At 39.8% G+C, this 24275-nt stretch overlaps 1 protein-coding gene across 6 annotated transcripts; it reads left to right on the forward strand.

The window, feature by feature from the left end:
* Positions 1-367: 367 nt before the first annotated feature.
* On the forward strand, positions 368-12560 carry MORF4L2 (mortality factor 4 like 2). 6 transcript variants are annotated; one of them, XM_019431783.2, is made up of 4 exons: positions 369-480; positions 3214-3302; positions 9581-9685; positions 11015-12560. In XM_019431783.2, exon 4 carries the CDS (start codon positions 11039-11041, stop codon positions 11903-11905), a length of 867 nt encoding a protein of 288 aa, XP_019287328.1. In that variant the 5' UTR covers positions 369-480; positions 3214-3302; positions 9581-9685; positions 11015-11038; the 3' UTR covers positions 11906-12560. The 6 variants fall into 6 exon arrangements, with proteins under 6 accessions (XP_019287332.1, XP_019287328.1, XP_019287330.1 ...); XM_019431785.2 differs by having other exon boundaries at positions 9608-9685; XM_019431782.2 differs by lacking the exon at positions 369-480 and adding an exon at positions 1700-1828.
* Positions 12561-24275: the final 11715 nt, after the last annotated feature.

Below are 24275 nucleotides of genomic sequence, written 5' to 3' on the forward strand. Positions count from 1 at the left end.
ATATTTAATAAAAATATCAAGAGAAAAAGATCAGTTTTGAAAAGAAGGTGCACAGAAAGAATTCTATCTTCATCAGCATCAGGGCCTGGGGTCATTCATCAATTCTGATCCCCCAAAAAAGGCAAGGAGGAAATAAGAGAGGGCAGGAGGGGGGAATTTTTTTTTTAAAAGGAAACAAGGAAAAACATCTAGATCTAGGGCCATAGTCTTCTGCCTGGCTGGACTATTTACAGAAGTTAATTTTTTCCCTAGCAATGAAAGATATATATGATCCCTATAGATTGTGGAATTCAACAAATCAGAAAGAGGGGGAACAAAATCCCATAATTCCAGGCACTAAACAGCCAATCCTTTGCTGGGATTTGGTGGCATCTAGTGGCTGGCTCAAGAGGCATAAACCTCACCCAGAGAACTTTCTGGAAAATTAACTGAGTGCATAATTGCCTGAAGGGCACTGTGCTTGGAGATCAGGACAAAAAGGTAAGAGAGCCTCAGCCCCTACAGAAATTCGGAGTCTGTATGGATAGATAGATGGATAGAGCGCGAGAGTGAGAGACTGAAGAAGGCTGTTACATACAGATACTGCTGGCAGAAAATTGTGTTTGTGCCAAGAGAACTGCACCCAACTTTGTAGTTGGGGGATGGGAGAGGATACTAGAGAACGGTAAAGAAGATGCTCCTTGGAATTGCTAATACGGGACTGGGAGGGTTTAGCTCTTAACTGAAGAACTATGGTTTAGAACAGAATTTTGGCAACAAAGAAAAACGTGGGAGGAAAGTGTATTTTTAGGGTCTGAAATTAAATTGATAGGAGAGACCAAAATATTTCTGGTAAAGGCTCCTTATTGGTTATGGTCGCCTTGACTTATTTTCCTTTTCATTAGAACAATTTTCAAACTCATAGAAAAGTAGAGAACATTCCGTACACAACGCGCATCCATGAGCGCGCGCCCCTGCTCTGGACACACACCGGCCCCAACACTAAGTCCCAACGCTAGGGGCGCACCCCTGAGCACACCCACCACCTCCAACACCACGAGGACTGCCGCGCGCGCGCACACCCTAACCCCAGAGCTACGCGAGCTCCCCCGCGCACAAACACAACGGCCCCAATACCACACCCCCACACCCCTCACATACATTAAAAACCCCGCTCTGCTTTTTTTTTTCACTCCGAGAGTTGTGCAAGAGGTTGGGGGCGTGGCCCCAGGATTGACCTCGCGCTTCCCCACTCGCGGGAATCTTAGCTCATTTCCGCCCATCCTGTTTCCGCAGGCCACGTAGACACTTCCTTTCCCAGTGGAAAAAAAAAAAAACCCATAATGCCTCCCTGCAGGAAAAAAAAAAAAAAAGAAAAGAAAAGCAAAAAAAAAAAAAAAAAACTCTGGTCAGGGGAACTCTGGGTCATGAAAATAGGCCACGTGAACACCCTGCCCTATAGACTTATGACCCAACGGCTGTCGCGCTTTTGGTGGGCGGGCTAAGAGCCTAAGAGGGCGAGCGTCATTGGCCAGAGCGCGCACTAAAGGAGAAAGATGATTGGTTTGCTTCCAGCCTTAACCGTGAAGAAGCAGGTTGCTAGCACCCGCCTTTACTGCGGCGAAGAGTCATCGCTGACGTGGTAGGCCTCGTCCAATCATTTGGTTATGGAACATTCTAAAACTTAGACAAGACGATTGTGATTGGCTGGAGGGCATAAGCCCGCCTCCAGGGTGACGTGTCTGCCTATGGATATCAGTTGCCAGAGAAACCTGGCTTTACTATGGCGGTTGGAGGGACGGCAGTGGTCACACGTCGGCTGCTGGAAAGAACTGGATTCTCGTTTCAGGTTTCGGGGTGGGGGTGGGGTGAAAGGGTTGATGATTTCTTTTTATTGCCGCGTATATAGACAAGATTAACATATGGCTTTACAACTGAGCAGAGCCTCATTCAAATTCCTACTCGCCAACGCCCTGCTTGGGCTGGCTCCTGTTCTTTCCGTGTCTTGGTTTCCATGTTTGTAAAATGGTGATAATAATAGTATCTACCTCAGAGACGTTTACCTCAGAGGCTTGTACTGTGTGTTACTGCGTATAAGACAATACCAATGCTGGCTCAGAAAAATATTCGCTATTGTGGAGTGAAAAACCGCGTAACAGAATGAGAAACAATATAAATTATGTAAATTCGTTCATTATATTGCTTTTCCTGCCCATTAACTTCTTCCCTAGGAGAAATTCGAGTTATAAAAGAGACATATCAATTTTTACCGCTGAAATAATTTACTACTAGAGAATTAGCTCAAAATAGCGGGGATTGGAATTTTCCATATTGAAAAGTTTAAAAGGCGGGGGGGGGGGGGCGGTGAGGGGAGATGGAGAACGAGAGCGATCAGGAGATGAACCACATGCGATGAGTAGGCCTTGTTTGGATCCTGATTTGAACATACCAACTGTAAAAAAAAAAAAAAAAAAAAAAAACTGTTTAAGATGCATCGGGAAAATTGGAAGACGGGTTTGATTTTTTTTTTTTAAAGGAATTGATGTCTAGTTTTAGACGTTATAATGGCAGTAATGGTTGTTTTCAAATTGTCTATCTTGTAGAGATATATAGGAAAATATTTGCGGATTAATTAATAAAATGTCTGGGAATGACTTCAAATACGTAGATGACTGGTATTTGCTTCAGAATCTCAGCGGTAGGGGGAAGTGGGGAGGGGTGTATAGATGAAAAAAAATTGGCCCTAAGTTAATTGTTTGAATTAAGTGATAGGGCATATGGGGTTCCTCATATTATTGTCTTCCTTGGTATATGTTTGACATTTTCCATAATAAAATACAGAAAATCAGCAATTCGGTTTGCTTAAAAAAATCGGAGTGGGGGGGAGCAGTGGGTGGGGTTATAGATGAAACAAGATGGCCTTCAGTTGGTAATTGTTGAAGCTGGGTGACTGTTGTAGGTTTATAATACTCTTCCTTCTACATTTTTATTTATTTGAAATTATCCTTAATAAAAAGTATAAAAAAGACAGTTACTTTATTGAAGATCAGGATAAATGTACAGTAAAGTAAATTTGAAAATACAACTACAAGAAGGGAAAAAGAAACATTTGCACATTATTTATCAGCTATGGTATCCTTTGTGTGTGATAAAATGCACTGGTTGATAAAGAAAAAAAGGTTCTCATATCTTTTTATTTTATGTCCTTTTCTGTCCCCTTCTTTGACCTTCCAGGCCATCATCAGAAAAGCTAAGTTTGCTGTATAATAAGGATCAGAAGATCTGATCCTGGTTGCAGAATCATCCCTGATTACAGAATCTGGGTGAGTGCCTCTCTTCTCTTGGCCTCAATTCTCAAACAAGATAGTTCCACATAACCTTCCTAACTGCCCAGGAATATTTTGAAGATTAATAAGCACCTATCTGCAAAAACACTCTAAATTCTAAGAAGGGAAGGATGAGGCTAAGTCCAGTAGTGCTTCCAGTATAGTAAGTGCCTAAACAACAGAAGGCTGTGTAATGTTACATTCTTTGATAAGAGATACTACAATATTATTATTATTTTAATTTTGTTTCCTCCCATGTACAGCATAATTTAGTGGTTAAGGGTAAAGGCTAACTTCTTTAATTTGAATTTTGTCTCTGCCACTTACTGTGTGATCCTGGGCAAGATACTTAACTCACTTTGTCCCTAAATTTATTCATGTGTAACATAAAGATAATTATTCCTATGTCATAGGATTTTTGAAGGGATTACATGTAAAGTACCAGGACAGTGCTTGGCACATAGAAGTGTTTGCTTTAATAATAATTATGGCTTTGTTAGTCCTTCTGGTACATCCTGGTTTACACACACATACACTCTTACACTTCTAAAAGCAGTGAATAATTCTTTTTGGAAATATAAAACAAAATTAATACTGTTGGTTTCTTTCCTGATTTTCCAGAAGCAGCAGTTAACACTAGAACTGAAATCTGAAATTATGACTTCTGGCTTATCCTAACAATGTAGAAAGATATTGAGTATATTGATCATATTTATTTATAAGGGAATTTCCAGGAACTATAATTTTAACTAGGAAATCATAAACATTCAGTCTGCTAACAGCCTTTGTGTCATTCCTCCTTTGTCTCAGACTCAAACAATAATGTTAAACATAAAGGAAGTGTTCCAAGATCCAGAAGAGAATGGATATAAATTAACTGTAATGGTATATGTGCTTTTAAAGGTTTATTTCAACAAACCATAGATGTTTACACTCATTTGTGACACACCCATACCAAAAATGTTAGCCTTTGGAGTCTGCATTCCTAAATGGCCCATTACTTGCATGAGAAGATGAAGGAAGGTTTTTCCAGTCACTTGAAAGCTTCATTTTCCCATGGAGTCACTATATTTTCCTTTTTTTTTTTCCCTTCTGAAATCTAGGCTGCATAGGAGGGCGCTGCCCTGGTGGAAAAGATGCAGTAGATGGGTATGCACACCCACAGAAAAAACACCTATACAGAAGGCCTTTTGGGGAATGATTAAGGGCAAAAGGGAGGGAGGTGGGCTTTTAGGCCAATAGGAGCTCAGAGAAGGCAAGGTCCAGAGTATCCTGAGATGAAAGCCTCAAAGAGGAAAAGGACCTTGACCTATGCCTCCAAGGATGGGTAGAACCTAGAAGTGGGGGAAGGAAACCAGTCTGAATGGTGTGCATACAAAATGTATGATACACAGTGATAATTCACTGAAAAGTTCAGCTATGTGTGAGATCCAAGGATAAGAATAGATCAGAATATGATTATGAATTTTAAATCTATATTTTAATATAAATTTTTAGTCATGTAATTGACATGTGAATATATTATCCTTAAAATGAAAAAGTTTAAATGTTACAGAGTAGGTTCGAGTTTCCATTTCTTCACCACCCCTGATTCTCTTAACTTTCTCCAGAGTTAACCACTATTATCAGTCCTTCTAGATCTCTAAATTATGTATCTGTTTAAAAACATATATGGATATCCATATATAAAATACTGTTTTGTGTTTTCTTTTACATAGACTTGGTATGTTCTAGGTATCGTTTTGCAACTTACCATCTTTATTTAGCTAATTGTTTTGGCTGTCTTCATGTTCATTCTTAGAGTTCTATTTAATTCCTTTCACAGTGGCATTCTTTTAACTAGCATGTTAATCCATCTCATGGGTAAAGCACATTTTATCTTTCTGAATTACTAGTGATAGTCCTCTAGGTTGATTCCAGTGTTTTTGCTACTTCAAATAATACTTCCAATAATCAAACATAATTGGAAACCATTTACAAGTGTTATTCTAGGGTAACATTTATATCTTTATGATAATTAAACCAATGTGATACTGATGTGAGAACAGAGGTCTCTATGACAGACCAGGTGACCTAGAAACAATGATAACCTTTAAAAATTGAATAATCAAAAATCATTGGGAAGAGAGTACCTTAAGAGACCCATGTTCATCTAAAAATTTAGAATGTTCTATAATAGCATTTTAAATCAGCGGGGAAAGGATGGCCTCTTTAATAATTAATATTAAGAAAGGTTATATATTTGGAAGAAACTATAAAAATACCAAGAAATATAGGAAATCATTTTTAGAATATTGATTTGGAAGCATTTTACCTAGACATAACATAAATGCCAAAGTTCACAAAAGAAAAGGTTGACATATTTGTGTATACACACACACGTGCACACAGAGACCCACTTAGAAGGAAAATGAGTTTGGAAAAAATATTTCCAACATACCCAAGAAAACTTAGGATTTAATTATTAGAAATCAATAAAGAAAGCAAACATTCACATAAGAAAAACATCACATGAATGTATGAAAGATGCTCAATATCCCACATATTCAAATAAAATATTACTGTATACTGGATAAGCAAAACAAAGTTTTTTTCCAAAAGATGTTTATCCAGTGTTGCTGAAGGTGTAGATGAATGAACTTTAGGGTTTTTGCTGGGAGTACAAATTAAAGTAGTTCTTTATAAGTTGAATTTGCCTCTATCTCGTCAGAACAGTTCCACTTCTGAGAATAATCCTGAAGTCCCTAATTCTCTAATATATCTGTCCACTTACTTACATCTATTACAGCATTTCTGTAATAATGAAGTATCAGAAACACCCTAAATGTTCATTAATAAGGAACTGGTTAAATTCTGGCACGGAGATTATACAGTAATGTGGATATTAAAAAGAATGACAGATGCCCATGTTAAAGTAGGAAAAAGTATGGGGCAGTAGGTCTCACTTTGCCAAGTCAAATGTAAAATACACATTTAGTTTTAAAGGTATGTTTTGTGTGAATATGTATATAAAATTTGAAGTCCTGCACACTCCTGGGATTGGGGAAGGGAAGTAAAGGGAGAATTCCAACATCATTATGTGTGTTGGTATTTACACACATGTAAAAGAAATATTACCCCAAAATAGTGCCACAAAATTAACTACTTGGAGAAAATAATACAGGCTTTTCAGTTTATAACTTACAAAGTAAATTCTGGGTGGATTAAGGAATTAAAATATAAAACATCCATTAAGATGACCTGTTTTAACAGTGGAAGGAAAAACTAACATGTCATTATATAAAACTTTAAAATCATAATATCAGACACTATAAAAGCACGCTAGGGGAAATATTTGCCCCAGAATGACAACTCTTGATAAAGAGCTCCTATAAATGTTAAAATCACTATAAGAATCAACGGGGCAGAGAACAAGAGCCATATATGTATGGCCAATAGACACCTTAAATGTTGAAGCATCACTAAGCTGAACAGCTAAACATTTTATCAAATTTTATGAATTTTGTAAATGAGACTAGCCACTGCTGACGAGAGTATGGGTGTGATAGTTTTACGTACTACTTGTAAAGTTGGAAATTGGTATAGCATGGGGGAGTAATTTGATAACCTGTTATTCCCACTTGACCTACTACATCTGCATCTGGAAATGTTAATAGGAAATGAGGACAAAAATGTTTTAATAGTTACTACAGGGTAAACTGAGGGGGAATCACTTTTCCCTTAAGGGGGTGCTTTAAGGTATGGCCATTTAATAAAATACACAGCTCTCAAGATCCTTGCGTATTATAACATTGTATGGGAAAAATGAGTTGTAGTTACAAATTTTTTTAAAGGGAAGATCTAGGATTTGATACCAGTATTAGCTTATATCTGTTTAAATATTTACACAGAAATTAAAAATAGAAACCTAGGGCAAACCTACAAATGTGTTTTCTCAAAGGCTGGCCTACCCTAGAGCTGACCTGTAGAGAACAAGTGAAAAAATATTTGATGATTTGTCCCTGATTTGCCTCCATTTTCTTCATGTGTTGAATCACTTGCTTTGATTCACTGTTGTATACCCACCAGGGACCTAAGTGCTACTCCATAATATGTGAGATAAGTATAACACAAGGCCTGTGACAAATAGGGATTAATGGTGTAGTTCTATAAGTAAAATTAGCATCAGCTTCATATCGTACTGGAGATGGGAGAGAAACGGGCTAGAATTGGAGATTTAAGGAAGAGATAGGATTTCTGTGGTATTTAGATGAAGGAGATGAGGGAGCATGATGGGAGCAAAGAGTAGGCATGCTAAGTCAATAAACAATGTTAATAAAGCCTGAAACTCAAGACAAACTGGCGAATCTACAGTGCAAACTTTTTAAATGGGTGTGCACGGCACATCTATCCTTGATCATGGAGAAGTGTTAAGCTGGTAAGAGTGGTACAAAGTGCAAAGCTATCCACAAACTTGTACTACAAGTAGGAGCAGACATCAAAAGGACAGGTATTCCCTTCCTTTGATGTCTGGTTTCTGACTTTCAGGTAGTAGTAATTTGATCTGTAGGATATTCAGATGAAAATAAGGTACTGAGACAATTCCTAGAAAGGCTGTTTCCCTGGCTTTATTCACTCTGGTCACAAACCTTGACTTGTGGTACATGTATTTTTCTGTATAATGGCAGATATTTCATTGAGACTTCATATGAGTAATATAAGAATTTGTGAAGAATGACAACTCACCCAGTTAATCAAACAGGTAGAATTCCTTTTGGTAGTTTTCCTATGAATGAATATATGTGATTAATGCCAAGGATGTATGGTAGGTTCAGCTATCATTTTCAAGTTCCTCAGTAAGGAATTGCTAGTACCAGTGAGACTTCCAAAATACTTCCTGTCCAGCCTGGCCTTACTTCTGTTTTACACAGTCTGGGTGGCTGGCACTGGGCCATCTTGCTTTCTTTAGTTGGTATTTTAACTGTCCCCTTGTTTTGTGAAAGTTCTGCAATATAGCAGTTCTGAGGTGGGTTTTCTGGATTTCACCTATATTAACTAAATTCTCTTAAAACGTCAGATACTGTGTCCCTTCTATCCTGGTCATAATGACTTTTTATTTTTTTAGAAAAATATTTTTGTAAGCGTGACAGCTTGCAATGTATGCCATGACACACTAGCTGCTTTCTGATCCTTCACAGAATGTCTATATATCCCTCTCAACCAGAAGGTTTCTGACTCCCACAGGGTCAGTAACTGTATTTACAGGTTTTGATGCTCTCTGAGGGCCACCTTTGTCCTTTCTGCTCAGAGCTTTGTGCCCTTTTAGTTAGAGGATATCATTTGCTTAATGAAAGCTCTAGCACCCAGGTTTGTCTTCCTAATAACTGGTTTCCTTGATTCAAACCTCTGGTTGTCTGGCATTTCTTACCTCTTCTTTCCCCCCTCAGAGTTTCCCTGATATCTGCTCAACATCGTTTTAAGGTCTAGGGATTGGTTGAGGGGCTTTTTCTGTGGGTGAAAGGCCACAGTTACCAGAGAAATCTGGTTTAAGGCTGATCCACCCTCATCCCTCATTTTTTCCCAGAGATTACCCTGATTTTAATCTGGTATTTATTCATCTAGATACTTTCCTATGCATTTATGCGTATCAGTTTAAAACAGGAATTTGATCACACTCACTGTTCATAAGAACTGTGTGAGACTGATAGTTATTTTTCAGCCTTGTGCTATCTATCAGACTGATAGTTATTTTTCAGCCTGTGCTATCTATCTCTTCAGGATCCTATTGTACATACTATGCATTATGCCTGTTTACCTAATAGTACAGAATTGAACATCAGAACCATGTTGGTACATGGTTCTCTTAATTCATTTGAATGTTCTTCCATAGTGTGCATACGTAATTTATGTTAGAAGAAAATTTAGGTGTTCCAGTTTTTCAGTATTAAAAATGCCACCGCAGTGAATATCTTTGTATCCATACTCACATGTATCCTGTAGCTGTTGTTTAGCCACGTTGTATACAAGAAGTTCTTAACAAGAACCTGTGAAGGCTAGGGGGTAATTTGCTTCATTCCATAGATGAGAAAAAGAGGCCAAGTGAGCTTACATATCTTGCCTAAGTCCTCACAACTGATAAATGGCAGAGCCTAATTGAAGTAGAAGTATGTCTAACAGTGGAGCTCATATATTTTCTCTGATATTACAGTCGTAAACCACAGTCATAAAATAAGATTACTTTTTTCTGTATTCTTTCACAAAAGTTCATCTTGACAGGTATCTGTTTTCCTTTCTAGTTTGTGTCTCCCACCTTCTCCTTCCAGACTATCCCAGGAGATCTAGGAGGTTCCGTCTAGGAAAACATTAGGAGTTCTTGGAAAGGAAAGAAGGAAGAGGATTATGTAAGTCAAAGAAATTACTTCATCTGTCACACTGTAAGAATCATAGAACACTGTTTCTTTCAGCTTTACCTTATTAGCCCTCTCTGCTGCATTTTATCCCAATTCCTTCTTGAAACTCTCAACTTCTTTGGCTTCCAAAAGAACATTCTTTTAATTCTTCTGTTGGCTGCTCTGACCATTTTTGTTTTTGGTCTCTTTGCTCACTCCTTATACGTCAGTCTTTTAGGTTTTTCCAGTATTCCATACTTTGGTTCAGTTTTTTTTCCTCTTCATGAATGATTTTGATGGCTTTCATAGCTTCTAGTAACAGCTATATGATTACTCTCAGATCTCTATTTCTGGCTCTGACCTTTAGCTGCGTTTTAAAGTTAAATATATAACTGTACACCTCACACTTAATAGATCCAGTACTGAACTTCTTTCCTCTCTAATCCATTTCCTCCTCTAGATGCAGTTTCATGTGATAATACTAATGACCTAATCATTCATTATCAAAACCTGGGAGTCATCACTGACTTCTCCCTCACTGATATATCACCTCCTCCAAGTGATTTCAGCTAATACTGAAGGTTGTGTCATGTACCATTTCTTGTTTACTCCTAAATACTATGTGCCTATTACTATCATTGTACTAACCTCATTGTTTTTTAATTGCCACTTTAGATATTTGAATCCTTAACACCTAGCATAGTAGCTGTCCCAAAGCAGATGTGCAATAATGTATGATAGCTAATTCAATGGATGGATTACTTATTTCCTATTATTTTATGGCTGTTTCTAAACTCATCATTAAAATCAGTGTTTTTATTAATTCATTAATTACCCAGGCTTAAAATTACACAGCTACCTTTGACTCCTCCCTCTCCTTCATTTACCAAGTTTTGTATTCAGTTTGTCTGGACTCTGTCATCACTCTAGTTCAGGCCTACCTGGACTCCTGCAGAAACCTTTACTGTTACTCATTTTGCCTTTAGTCAACTAAAGTTCATCTTGTCCTTTTTCCTGTTCAAAGTGTTGAATTTGACCTCCACTGCCTTGTGTAGTTTCTTTTCCATTTTAATTCATTATTTGTTTAAAATTATAATCCTGTCTTTTCAGTGGCACCAAAAAACTAACTTTTGGGCAAGTCTGATGAGTGATTGGATGGGTAAGAGTAGTGGTTAGTAGTGAAGATCAGAGAAAGAGGGTGGAGGTAGTAAGTCACTTATACATGATCCTGAATTAGGATTTGAGATCCAAATTCCAAGAGAATAACTTGTGTTGTACTAAGCACAGTGTGTTAAAGGTCACTATAGAAAACAAACAAGTAAAATGCTTTATGTATTACAGTGGTTGGAATAAAAACAGGGTTGAATGAGTTCCAGAAAGCAGGGTTCTCAAACTCGTGGACAACAATCTGCAGAAGAAGACAACTTCAAAAAACCAAGTAGAAGCAATATGCAGAGAAGTAAGATGAGAGGGGCCTCTTCAGGAAAGAAGACTGCTGGTTCACAGCAGAAGAATGTGGAACCAGCTCTCCCAGGCAGATGGGGGGGTCGCTCTGCAGAGAACCCCCCTTCAGGATCAGTGAGGAAGACAAGAAAGAACAAACAGAAGACTCCTGGAAATGGAGATGGTGGCAGTACCAGCGAAGCACCTCAGCCACCTCGGAAGAAAAGGGCCCGGGCAGACCCCACTGTCGAAAGTGAGGAGGCATTTAAGAATAGAATGGAAGTTAAAGTGAAGATTCCTGAAGAATTAAAACCATGGCTTGTTGAGGACTGGGACTTAGTTACCAGGCAGAAGCAGCTGTTTCAACTCCCTGCTAAGAAAAATGTAGATGCTATTCTGGAGGAGTATGCAAATTGTAAGAAGTCGCAGGGAAATGTTGATAATAAGGAATATGCAGTTAATGAAGTTGTGGCAGGAATAAAAGAATATTTCAATGTGATGTTGGGCACTCAGCTGCTCTACAAATTTGAGAGGCCCCAGTATGCCGAAATCCTCTTGGCTCACCCTGATGCGCCAATGTCCCAGGTTTATGGAGCCCCACATCTACTGAGATTATTTGTAAGAATTGGAGCAATGTTGGCATATACGCCCCTTGATGAGAAGAGCCTTGCATTATTGTTGGGCTATTTGCATGATTTCCTAAAATATCTGGCAAAGAATGCTGCGTCTCTGTTTACTGCCAGTGATTACAAAGTGGCTTCGGCTGAGTACCACCGCAAAGCCCTGTGAGGGTCTAGTGACCACTCACTGTTATGTCTGGTATCTGTAAACACTCTTTGTTCTTAGTCTTTTTCTTGTATAATTGATGTTCTTTAAAATTGTTAATGTATAACAGGGCTTATGTTTCAGTTTTGTTTTCTGTTTTAAACAGAAAATGAAAGGAGTGCAAGCTCCTTTTCTCATTTCAAAGTTGCTACCAGTGTACGCAGTAATTAGACAAAGAAGAAACATTCAATAGAATATTTTATTGCCTAGTTGACAACATTGCTTGAATGCTGGTGGTTTATCCCTTTGACACTACACAATTTTCTAATATGCGTTAATGCTCCATGACAAAATGCCCTGATTCCTAGTGCCAAAGGTTCAACTTAATGTATATACCCGAAAACCCATGCATTTGTGCTCTTTTTTTTTTTTATGGTGCTTGAAGTAAAACAGCCCATCCTCTGCAAGTCCATCTATGTTGTTCCTTAGGCATTCTCTCTCTGCTCAAATTGTTGAAGGATGGTGGTTTGTTTCATGGTTTTTGTATTTGAGTCTAATGCACGTTCTAACATGATAGAGGCAATGCATTATTGTGTAGCCACGGTTTTCTGGAGAAGTTGATATTTTAGGAATTGTATTTCAGATCTTAAATAAAATTTGTTTCTAAATTTCAAAGCAAGTATTTTGCAGTGTGCCTTTAATATTACTGAGAACAACAGGTCAGCAAGCCCAGGAAAGCTCTTGATGATATCAAAGGAGAGTTCTGACTCCTGGTGAAAGAATTCCTTTTTCTTGGGTGTGGCAGCCAGGAATATGCTGTCATGCCAGTTCCCCTCCCCTTCCCTCATTGTGGCTTCTCAGAGTGTGATTGCTTTCAGTGCTGCTTGTAAGAGCCAGTTTTGTTCCTGATGCTGCTTGTCCCTATGAGTTGGGCTGGTATAACAGGATATTTAGTGGGTACTGTAACAGTCCCTTATGCTTAATGCAGAGCTTTTTTTCTTTCCCACAAAAGGAAACATGGGCAGCCACCTTCATATATGATCAGAAATACTTGTAGATTTTGGACCAAGGATGGCAGCTTTCCCTAGTTCCAGCATTGGGGTTATAGTCCCTGTTTTTATAATCCCTTAGACATAACAGTGGGAATCTATAGAATAGGGGATTTACCAAGGAGGATTGATGTTGGATGCCTATGATTATAAATTTATTCTAGGGTCCCCTGGGTGGCTCAGTCGGTTGAGCGTCCAACTTCAGCTGAGAGTCTGACTTCAGCTCAGGTCATGATCTCAGGGCTCTTGGGTTCAAGCCCCGTGTCGGGCTCTGCTGACAGCCTGGAACCTGCTTCAGATTCTGTGTCTCCCTCTTTCTCTGTCCCTCCCCCACTCACTCTGTCTCTCTCAAAAATAAATCTAGCATATATGGAGATTTCCCAAACCAAGTTTTGTTTCATGAATTAGTGTTTTTGTTTTCCTTCAAGTGTTTATTTTGAGAGAGAGAGCACGAGCAGGGGAGGGTCAGAGAGAGGGGGAGACAAAATCCCAAGCAGGCTCCACAGCATCAGTGCAGAGTGCCATGCTGGGCTCAAACTCACAAACCAGGAGATCATGACCTGAGCTGAAATCAAGAGTTGGATGCTTAACCAGCCACCCAAGTGCCCCGACAGTATTTTTTACTTTAGAGAAAAAATGTATTCCGTGGTTACTGCAGAAATTTTAGAAAATACAGTAAGAACAAATCTGGAAGTAAATCCTGTATAATCCAACTGGATCAGTCAGGGTCCCAGCAGGAAATAAATGGGACTCAAATGATTTGAGAAGTTTAATAGAGAATTTTTTCCCAAGTTGTCAGCAAAGGAGTAAACTCGTGGTGCGTGTTAGTTTGCCAGGGCTGCCACATCAAAGTACCACAAACTAGATGTCTTAAACAACACAAATTTATTTTCTTATAGTTTTGGAGTCCAGAAGTCTAAGATCAAGGTTGGTTTCTTCTGAGGCCTCTCCTGGGCTTGTAAAAGGGTACCTTCCTGTGATTTCCTCTGTACCTATGTCCTAATCTCTTCTGGAGAGGCCTAATGACCCCGTTTTAATTTAACTACCTCTATAAAGATTCCATCTCCAAATGCAGTCCCATTCTGAGGTGCTGGGGGGTTAAGAATTCACAATATGAATTTAGAGGTGACAGAATTCAGCCTCCAATATGGTGTTATTTGTAGGCAAAGAGTAGAGTAGGAGGGGAGGGAGTGGGAGGTGGTGGTGTAGAGGAGGGGTGGGAGAGGAACAGGGGGAGGGGAGGAATGGGGTGGGAGTGGTTACTGGGTGGTAAGACAGCTGTGTGGAAAGAGCCACCTGACAGCAGCTGTGATCTTCAGGATGCAGTTAGCTCATAGAGACCTCAAAGAATCCAGGATGGCACAAAAAACAATACCTGAATTCACTCTTCTGGGTATTACCCTTTAACCAAACTGGAAACCAAAGGGCAAGGAAGACTTTTGATGTAATGAATATTGGTAAGCCTGGGGGACACAGAGCAGGGGGGAAATACGGGGACAACTAAGATTTCTAGCACACTCGTACCTGAAACAACTATAGTTCATACTTTGCCACATGGTCTTACAATTATGTCCTTTGAGGGACCTAGAGCCTGGCTAACTAGAAGAGTTCTCAAGGACTCTTACACATTCAGAGGACAATTTGTATCAAAACACTGGAAGAGATTGTTTTCTTTGTTATTGAAACTTCGAATAGGAGGCATAGCAAACAGATGGATCTTAGCTCACACACTTAAAACATATTGGGAATATCACATTTCAAAATTGCCTTTAAATGAACATAAATAAGACCCTGATGTTTAACTGTAGCATGTCAGTGGGATATCCACTTCAGTTATTATTAAGGATTCCCTATCTTCATGAGATGTACAAATATCCTATGGTCTCATCTAGCACCAAAGCTTGAGATTCCCCATCATGTTTGTCCACACTGGTTAGGGATCAGATGTTCATTTACTGAATTGGCACAATTTCTTCAGATCCCTTGTTCCTGCTGCTTCTATCCAACCCTCTGGATAGGGGAATCTTTGGCAAGATTAGGTGCTGAGCTTTCCTGAGCCCACCATAGTCTTCCTTAGGTGCTGATAAAGAGAAATACTCATGTCTCCACTGCTGGAAGGAACCACAAACCCTGACCTCTCACTGCCTTCAAATGCCCTCCATTCCCATCCAAGGACAATTAACTTAATGTCATCAAGTAAATAATCCTTTTCAAGACAAAAGCCACCAGCTTCAAGCAGATTCTACTTATAGCTGTGCCACAAATCTCCTTCTCCTGGATCTCTGTAGGAAATGGGAAAAGAGAAAAATTTAAGAACACAATACACATTTAATATTCCAGTGACTGATAATTCAGTAATTTACAGTTCATATGTGGTTTATTTTTACTTTATCTGATTTAATCTTGTTAATTGCTTTATTTTTTAAAGATATCACATTAGGAATGTTCAGGAGAGACCTAAAGTACTTTATTAGGACCTAAACTAGGCCATCTTATTGACGAAAAAGAGGGCAATTATAATAAGTATATGCAAACTATTACCAGAATCTCTGCTGATTTAGGAAGTGTCTCTATTCTGAAACTACACAGGTGATGTAGTTTCATCTAGCCATCTTGATGACTAAATGGCTTCCCTTCTAAAACTGAAGAGTGGATATGAGAGTTTATTTACCCCATGAGATTAAGTGCCTAGCTAATGTGGTGGTTCCATAATAAATAGTAACTATAATTGCTATTTATTATTTTCATCAGTATCATCAACATAAATAAGACTGTTTTCCATCATGGAGAATGTATGTGGATTGGTACAGAAGCATGTTGTGAAATAACTCTCATGACACCCATAAAACAACTAGAAAGTAAAGAAAGTAACCATTAAATAGAGGCTTGTTTTGCCTAAGACAAGTTTCTGGCACAGAATAAATGTTCAAAAATAATTCTCTCCTCTCTCCCTTCCCAAAAGGAAAGGGTGAAGACTATATTCCTAATATCTGTGGTTCTCAACCTGAGGTCCCCAGAATTTTAAGGTACTTTAAAGATTACCATGAAGAATTGAAGAGCTCTTTGCTCAATTTTCTCTTCTTTTTTGCCGCATTCATTAATTCATTATGGAAGTAACACTTAGCTGAGCTTTTTCTAGAATCAAATGAGATGATATATTTAAACATGCATTGTGAACTGTGAACTGTAATAATGGTTAACAGTTTGTGTACAGAAATTCTAGTTATCAGAAATTGTGCATTTTTTTAAATTTCAAAATATAAAAGTCTGTGTAAGGAAGAGAAGTTAGAGATAGTCTGTATTTTGTTTAAAAATACAGTTTGATAAACAATTTAGAAAAAATCTTAATATAAGCACTAAAAGATTAAAAATAGAATGTGTTTATCAAATTTAAAAAATTAAATAAAAATAGAATGTGTAAACTCCCAATTCCCTTCGTCCAACAGAACGCAAGAAAGGAGAGGAAGGGAAGGATGCAAAGAAAACACATGATAAAAAACAAAATAGAAAGGAAGAAATATATCCATGTCAATAATGATGAATGTACATAGATTAAACTCATAGTAAAAGAAAACCTCAGACTGGATTTTTTTTCAAGGCACAGAATTCAGTTTCATGCTTTTTCTCAAAGGTGCTCTTAAAATTATCCAGAAAAGTCCAAAATAAAAGGATGGAAAAATATGTATCAGGTAAATACTAAGCAAAAGAAAGCTGGTGTAGCAAAATTAATGCAAAAACACAGCATGGCACATCACAAACATCATACCAAGCAGAGGCAGTCAATCTACTGAGCAAGAACAACAGTTGCAAAATGCAAGTTTATTTTTGTCTAATACTATTCCTTTAAAATTAAGCTTTGAGGAACCTCCACACTGTTTTCCAGAGTGGCTGCACCAGTTTGAATTCCCACCAACAGTGCAAGAGGGTTCCCATTTCTCCACATCCTTGCCAGCATCTATAGTCTCCTGGTTTGTTCATTTTAGCCACTCTGACTGGCGTGAGGTGGTATCTCAGTGTGGTTTTGATTTGTATTTCCCTGATGAGGAGTGACATTGAGCATCTTTTCATGGGCCTGTTGGCCATCTGGATGTCTTCTTTAGTGAAGTGTCTATTCATGTCTTTTGCCCATTTCTTCACTGGATTATTTGTTTTTTGAGTGTGGAGTTTGGTGAGTTCTTTATAGATTTTGGATACTAACTAGCCCTTTGTCCGATTTGTCATTTGCAAATATCTTTTCCTATTCCGTCAGTTGCCTTTTAGTTTTGTTGATTGTTTCCTTTGCAGTGCAGAAGCTTTTTATCTTGATGAGGTCCCAATAGTTCATTTTTGCTTTTAATTCCCTTGCCTTTGGAGATGTGTCAAGTAAGAAATTGCTGTGGCTGAGGTCAGAGAGGTTTTTTCCTGCAGCCTCTCTGGAAAACAGTGTGGAGTTTCCTCAAAAAATTAAAAATAGATCTACCCTATTACCCAGCAATAGCACTGCTAGGAATTTACCCAAGGGATACAGGAGTGCTGATGCATAGGGGCACTTGTACCCCAATGTTTATAGCAGCACTTTCAACAATAGCCAAACTATGGAAGGAGCCTAAATGTCCATCAACTGATGAATGGATAAAGAAATTGTGGTTTATATATACAATGGAATACTACTTGGCAATGAGAAAGAATGAAATATGGCCTTTTGTAGCAACGTGGATGGAACTGGAGAGTGTGATGCTAAGTGAAATAAGTCATACAGAGAAAGACAGATACCATATGTTTTCACTCTTATGTGGATCCTGAGAAACTTAACAGAAGACCATGGGGGAGGGGAAGGGGAAAAAAAGTTAGGGAGGGAGGCAAACCATAAGAGACTCTTAAAAACTGAGAATAAACTCAGAGTTTATGGGGGGTTGGAGAGAAGGGAAAGTGGGTGATGGGCATTGAGGAGGGCACCTGTTGGGATGAGCACTGGGTGTTACATGGAAACCAATTTGGCAATAAATTTCATATTAAAAATAAATAAAATAAAGAATACCAAAAATAAATAAATTAATTAATTAAGCTTTGCCCAGGCCCTGTGGCTTTGTTGCTCACCCCAAAGAGCCCTACAGTCACTTTAAATCCTTCATATGTGGAATTTAAGATACAGAAGAGATGAACATAGGGGAGGGAAGCAAAAATCATATAAAAACAGGGAGGGGGACAAAACAGAGACTCTTAAAAATGGAGAACAAACTGTTGGAGGAGTGGGAGTGGGGGATGGGCTAAATGGGTGAGGGGCATTAAGGAGAACACTTTTGAGGATGAGCACTGGGTTTTATACATTGGGGATGAATCACTAGTATCTACTTTTGAAATCATTATTGCACTACATGCTAATTAACTTGGATGCAAATTTAAAAATAAAAAAAATAATTAAAAATGAAAAAATGGTTAAATGTATATTTTATACACAATATATTTCATTTTATTGTAATAAAAAACTTGTAAATAAAAAATAAAGATAATGGCTTTTTAAAAAAAATCCTAAATCAACCCTCATTTCAGTGACCAGAACCCCCAGTTCCTAATAATAAAGAACCCTCTGAACTCAATTTAGAGTTAAACCCCTCCTCCCTCAGCTAGCACCAAATTCAGGTGGACTTCCCACTTTGGGGGTAAGTGATGTGCTGGGTTTCTTTTCTTTCTCCATCCTCCTTAGCTTGCTAATTTTGACTTGAGGACTGTCTGGGGTTGAAGGGAGGGAGTAAACAGAATGCTCTTTATGTTTGTGTAGTAAGTTGGCTTCATGCTTTCTAGATCTAGCCAACATTTAAAAGCAGATTCTCATCTGAGGTTCTCCCACTTCAACTCTTGTGTCAGAAGCAAAACATTCTATTGCTGTTTCCTCTTAAGCTCTCAGTTTTTCAGCTGTCCATTCTACAGTTTCTCTGATGGAATCCATAGCAACCCCAAACAGTTCTCTTCATCAGGCCCCTCAATACCAGATTGTTCTCCTGCACAGCCCACTTTTGGTACATGAGAAACACCTATATATCTTTTGCCCCCAACACAATGGGAGTGTAGATACCCCAATACAGTTATCTCTCCTTTGCTCACACCATCGTCACAGCCACATTCTCTAGCCCATAAGATTTCTCATGGTGGATTCAGATCCCATTTCACTATGCTTCCAAACTCTAGAAGAACCTGTCAAGCTTCATGGGGTCCAGTTGAAGCCTTAGGATGAAGGAGAAAGCACCCCAACTCTTCCCCCTTGGAAGCCCACTCCAAAGAAATCCTCCTCACAAAAATTCCTTCTCTGTATCTCCTCTCTCTTAACCCTTTTAACCCTCATAAGTTTTAGAGTTGCTTGGTCATTTTCTTTGAAAACCTGGCTTTGGAATTTAATTTCTATTTTCATCTTCATGCAAAAGAGGAAACTTCCAGTTTAACAGCCCTCATGGAAATTTAAACCAACCAGATCTCCAGTCCTGGAAGGTCACCATCTAAAGTTCAAAAAAATGTAAAAGGTAGGAGTATGGGTTTTGGAGTGTGATGAACCAAGGTCAAAATACTGGCTCCACAACGTACTACGCCTTGGAAAATACACTCACACTGAGTTGTTTCTTCTTCATGTAAGGAAATACCTGCCTTACAGTGTTCTTACAGTGTTTTAAGAGAATCAAACCAAAACACCAAACACTGCATCTGGCCCTTAGTGGGCACTCAAGCAAATGTTAGGTCCCTTCCTACCTTGACTTTTTCCTTCCTTGAAAAACTTGCCTTTGACACTCTCTACCATAAAGAGCATTTGTAAACATAATAAGGGGAGACACAGGTATGCACTTCAGTGCCTTTTCTATATTCCAGAATAAGTTGTCTAATGAATAAACTATAGGAAAAGGGATGATATCATACCATTCTCCATCCAATGGAGTTGAAGGTAGGAGACGCAATCGTCATGCCATGGAACTGTTTCATGTGTTTTCCTGAACCTGAATTTTAACTTCTAGGTTAAAAATCAATAAAGCATACATACTTAAGAGCTCCAGAACTTTAGAGTGAGAGTTCCAGCACCAAACTCCTCAATAGCTACAGGACCTGGTAATATCCTTCCCCTCTTTTTTTTTTATCCTTCCCCTATTCTGACTTCATCTATCAAAGATGGTAAAACAGCTGATGCTATTTAATATGTGTGAGAAACTAAGTGGTCTGTATAATAATTCACATAAACCTCAACAACAACCCTAAGAAGAAGTAATGTGATTATCCTCTTTTAAGAAAAGGGGCACAGAAGCCAAGAACAGAGAGCTAAAAGTGGTAGATCTAGGACTTGAACACGGTCAGTTAAGCTCTTTATTATACTAGCCCACCTCTTGGAAAAATAGTACAACTATTGAGAAATATGAAACTTGAGATCTCATCTGTGAAAGTACCCTGACCCTGTTACCAGTTCAGACCCTCCTAGAAGCAAATGCTAAGACAAGAGTAGACATACAAGAGATTTATTAGGGAAACACCTATGAAAGATAAAAGGGGAAGAAGCAGAAGATGGGGAGGGCCTTCAGACTGTGATGCATGTGTCACACCTGTGAAAGGAGAGGTTTGGCAGGGAGAATCCCAGACTGCAGTACAATAATGAGAAAGTCTGCACCAGGCCAACAGGGAGTACAAACAAAAGATTACAAAAGGTCCTCCAATGAGCAGAAATGGCCCGGTTCTAGCTGTACAACTATGCTCAGTTATAGTGTGGGAGCAGTCTAGGGAAAGTGTAGTTTTAGCATAAACATCAGGCAAGATCCAAACGTTCTTTTGAGGAAATAGCTGTGTGACTCCATGGCTACCACAGGCCTGATGACTTTTTCTCGCAGTCATCCACATACCTTCTCTGATTAGAGACTGAATTTTTGCAAGGAACCAGAAGCTGATTCATTCTATACTAAGTCACCAGAGAAGCTCCCACTTTCAAGCACTGTCACCTAAAAGCCTGAGTATCCTGGTTAGCAGAGGGTTCTATCCAGGGTCTGAGACCCTCAATGCTTTCTGCTCTGGAGTTGGCTAGGCAAGTCACTTCTTGTACATGTAATGGGGATACCAGCCTTCTGTGTGAGCGGGAAAGTGGTGAGAACCCCAGAGAACCAGGCTCTGGATGTTGCTGACCATCTACCATTAATGCCTTCAAAAGCTTCTTCACACCAATTTACAACTTGATGGCCCTGGCCCCTCAAGTCATGGGGATGTTCACACAGGTGAAACCTGTTTTCTCCTACGTCATTCAACCTCATGCCTTTGCAAGTTCCCTTTACTTGGGCTCACCTCTGCCTATGGGCCTAGGATAACACAGACATCAGAAGCACTACACCAGGCACACATAGCAAAAGTCACCACAAGACTACCAAAACAGGTTGGGGCACATCTGAGGCCCTTTGGGGAGTATACACAAGGCAGGTACAAGAGGGGTGGGTGAGGTTTTGTCTAATGCCTAACTCCATTTGTGGGGGCTACTTCGCTGGACTCTGAGGGCCAGCTCCTTCTGCTTCAGCCCCAAGTTACCTGGTCAGACCCAGGTCAGACATCTGCCTACTCAAAGACTATCCCAACCAATGTTTCCAGTTATGAATCCTTGGGACTTTATCTCTTCCCCTAAAAACAGTTCCCCAAAAGAGAAAGGGAAAAGGAAGGAAAGGCAAAGTGTTCTGACTTGGCAATGGGGACAGTTGTTGCCCCCCAGGTAAGTATGTCCAGGACAATCTGGCCATCAGCCTCAGAGGGTCTGGTGCCTTCTGCAGCCTGGAGCAGAGAAACCAAAATCAGACGCACCCTGCAGAGGAGTGTGACTTGGGTGAACCCTTCCACATTCTGCCTGAATGCCACCCCTCTGAGAGCCAGAGAGTTGGATTCTCCCTGTCTTGTCAAACTGGCACAATGAGCCCCTGGAAACTTACCCCAACTGGAATCTAGCCCAACTAGCATCCATCAGGCTTCCACGACCTTGAAGAATGGTCTAGAAATGTGAAGATCTCCCAAAATGGCATCATAGTGAAAACCAAAAGCCAAAGGCACATTCATTCTTGCTCTGCTTCACAGAAAATTTTCATATATTACACATGTCAATTTTTCTTTACAATTTGTAATTTTTCGTTTCAGTGCTTTAGAAAAGCATTCCCCCATGAATTCTTATGAATATTTTCTTTTGTTTCTTTTTTTCACTTTATAGTTTACATTCCCTTTGGGAACAGAGAAAATCATACTTCCTGTTCCCATAGCACCCCCAGCCTCTTGCTGTTGAGTAAGACCACACGACTAGTTTGGGCCAGTTAGCTCTGCACAGCAGTGATTTCTATTACTTCTAGATTATTACTTTAGAAGAGTGAGTGAGAGATCTCCATGACACTCTTCACTTGCCAGTGACCAGCAATGTTCCAGGTGGTGGAGACTTTGTCACCTGGGGTCTCTGACAGACTATAGGAAGCAGAGCCCTCTCACTCATGACCTTCACCAATATATGTTGGGCATTTATTGTGTGCTAGGAATAAGCATTTGCCCATTAAGCCACAGAGCTTAACGCAGCATAAGCTTAGCTTAACCTGACAAACACAGCAATGACTCTCAAAATTTAGAGTCCAACAATCACCTGTGAAACTTGTTAAAATGCCTATTGTGTCACAAAAATATACTGAGGGCAGATCTATGGATTAGTGTGATTACTCTCTTAGCTGATTTAATACATCCTTCAAAATTGCATACATTTTCATTTTGAACCTTATAATAGTATATGGTACCCAGGTAATAGATACACTCTTTGGAAAAACAAAATACACAAGAAAAAAGCAAAAATTAACATAAAAGTCCAGAATTCTGCCATACAGATTTATTGCTAATCTTCGGGTGTTACCGTGTCAGGAAATTTCTTGTGAAAAAAAGACCAGGATAGGAATGGAAAAAAAGAATCCATTGTACTTCTTTCGAGAGAGCTCTGTCAAGTCTAAATGCCGCGCGCGCGTGCATGCGCGCGCGCACACACACACACACACACACACACACACACACACTTACCCCGTCGTACACATACACGCGCACGTGTGGGAGTGTACACCTCAAGGTGGGAGTATAGAGAATGCAATCCCAGAATGGATTGTCCGCCTGCCCCACCACTGGGGGCTACCGGTACCAGCCACGCTCGTGCCCATCTGCTGGTATCCAGGGTGCTTACCTCGCTTTCTCCATTTTTCGCTCGACACGCCCACATCTCCCGCAATAGGAAGCTGGCACCAACTCATGGTTCCCGCCCACCTCCCCAGCATTCCCCATTGCCCACCATTTTCTGAATCTAAATGAATGGAGGGTGGCCCTGTGGTGTGAGAAGTGCTTTACAAGACCTGCTGGGAGTCCTCTTATCCTCTTTTCTCTTCCAGTGATTGGCAGATGGCTCCCACATTCACACTGTCTTGCAGGGAACCTGGGCATTTTCTTCTTCCTCTTTACCTGGGCCGGTGACCAGCCTGTTTTCAATGCAATAGGGAGCTGATACCCAAATCTGACCGCCCGTCTCCTCCCCAGATCCCTCACCCTAGCCCACAATTTTTGCTCCCAAACGGACCCGATCAAGGGCAGGAAAAGGGTATAGGCAGTGCAGTCCTAGACTCGCTTTGGTGTTCTCCCTCGCCTTCGGATACCCTTAGCCTCCGGATACCGTCTGCTCTTTCAAACTTCCTGAGATCCGGAGCAGGCAGTAGTCTCCTCCTCTAATGTTTGAGATCCAGAAGCTCACCCGCCTGCCTGCAAGGTAATAGGGAGATGGTGCTGGGGTAGGAAAGAGGGCTCAGAGTACAGTGACTTAAACTCACGCCTGCGTTTTAACCAGTGAAGCCCGCGTTATCAGTGAGCACAGATAACCCTTCCTACAGCACAGCAGCAGGAATTAGGTTGTCCCTCCCTACCCCGTCTCCTCCCCCCAGCCAACGTGACTCTGTTAGTCTTTTCAGTCTTTCCTAGAAACATGAAAAGTGTGTCATCTTCCTGGAATTTCTACTTGCCTTTCTCAGATTATCAGGGAGGATCAACCTGTGTCTCCTTTTTTTTCTCTCCTGCTCCCTGGACTGTCCACCTCCCCCCTCCCTCAAGACCCAGATCTCTACCATATCCTTTGCAATCCTGTCCAGGCACTGAAATGGGGTTGAGGATATGAGGCCCCAAATGAGAGAGATTTTTATGAGTTTTTTTAAAAAATATTTGTCAGTTCTGTTCCATACGGTTATTATTACTGATACTAATATCCACCTACATCCAGTTTTTCATTAGACAAGAGAAAAGAGCTGCTTATTGTCATTTGGGAAGCAGGCGGTAAATTCAAGTGTGTGTGGGTAAACAAATAATTCAGC

The sequence above is a fragment of the Panthera pardus genome, unplaced genomic scaffold (genome assembly GCF_024362965.1).
Source record: "Panthera pardus isolate Hobbes unplaced genomic scaffold, ASM2436296v1 HiC_scaffold_27, whole genome shotgun sequence".
In the NCBI taxonomy this organism is placed as follows: Eukaryota; Metazoa; Chordata; class Mammalia; order Carnivora; family Felidae; genus Panthera; species Panthera pardus.

Excerpts from the sequence above, each read along its gene's own strand:
- MORF4L2 (XM_019431787.2), top strand. The coding sequence starts at position 11,039 with ATGAGTTCCAGAAAGCAGGGTTCTCAAACTCGTGGACAACAATCTGCA.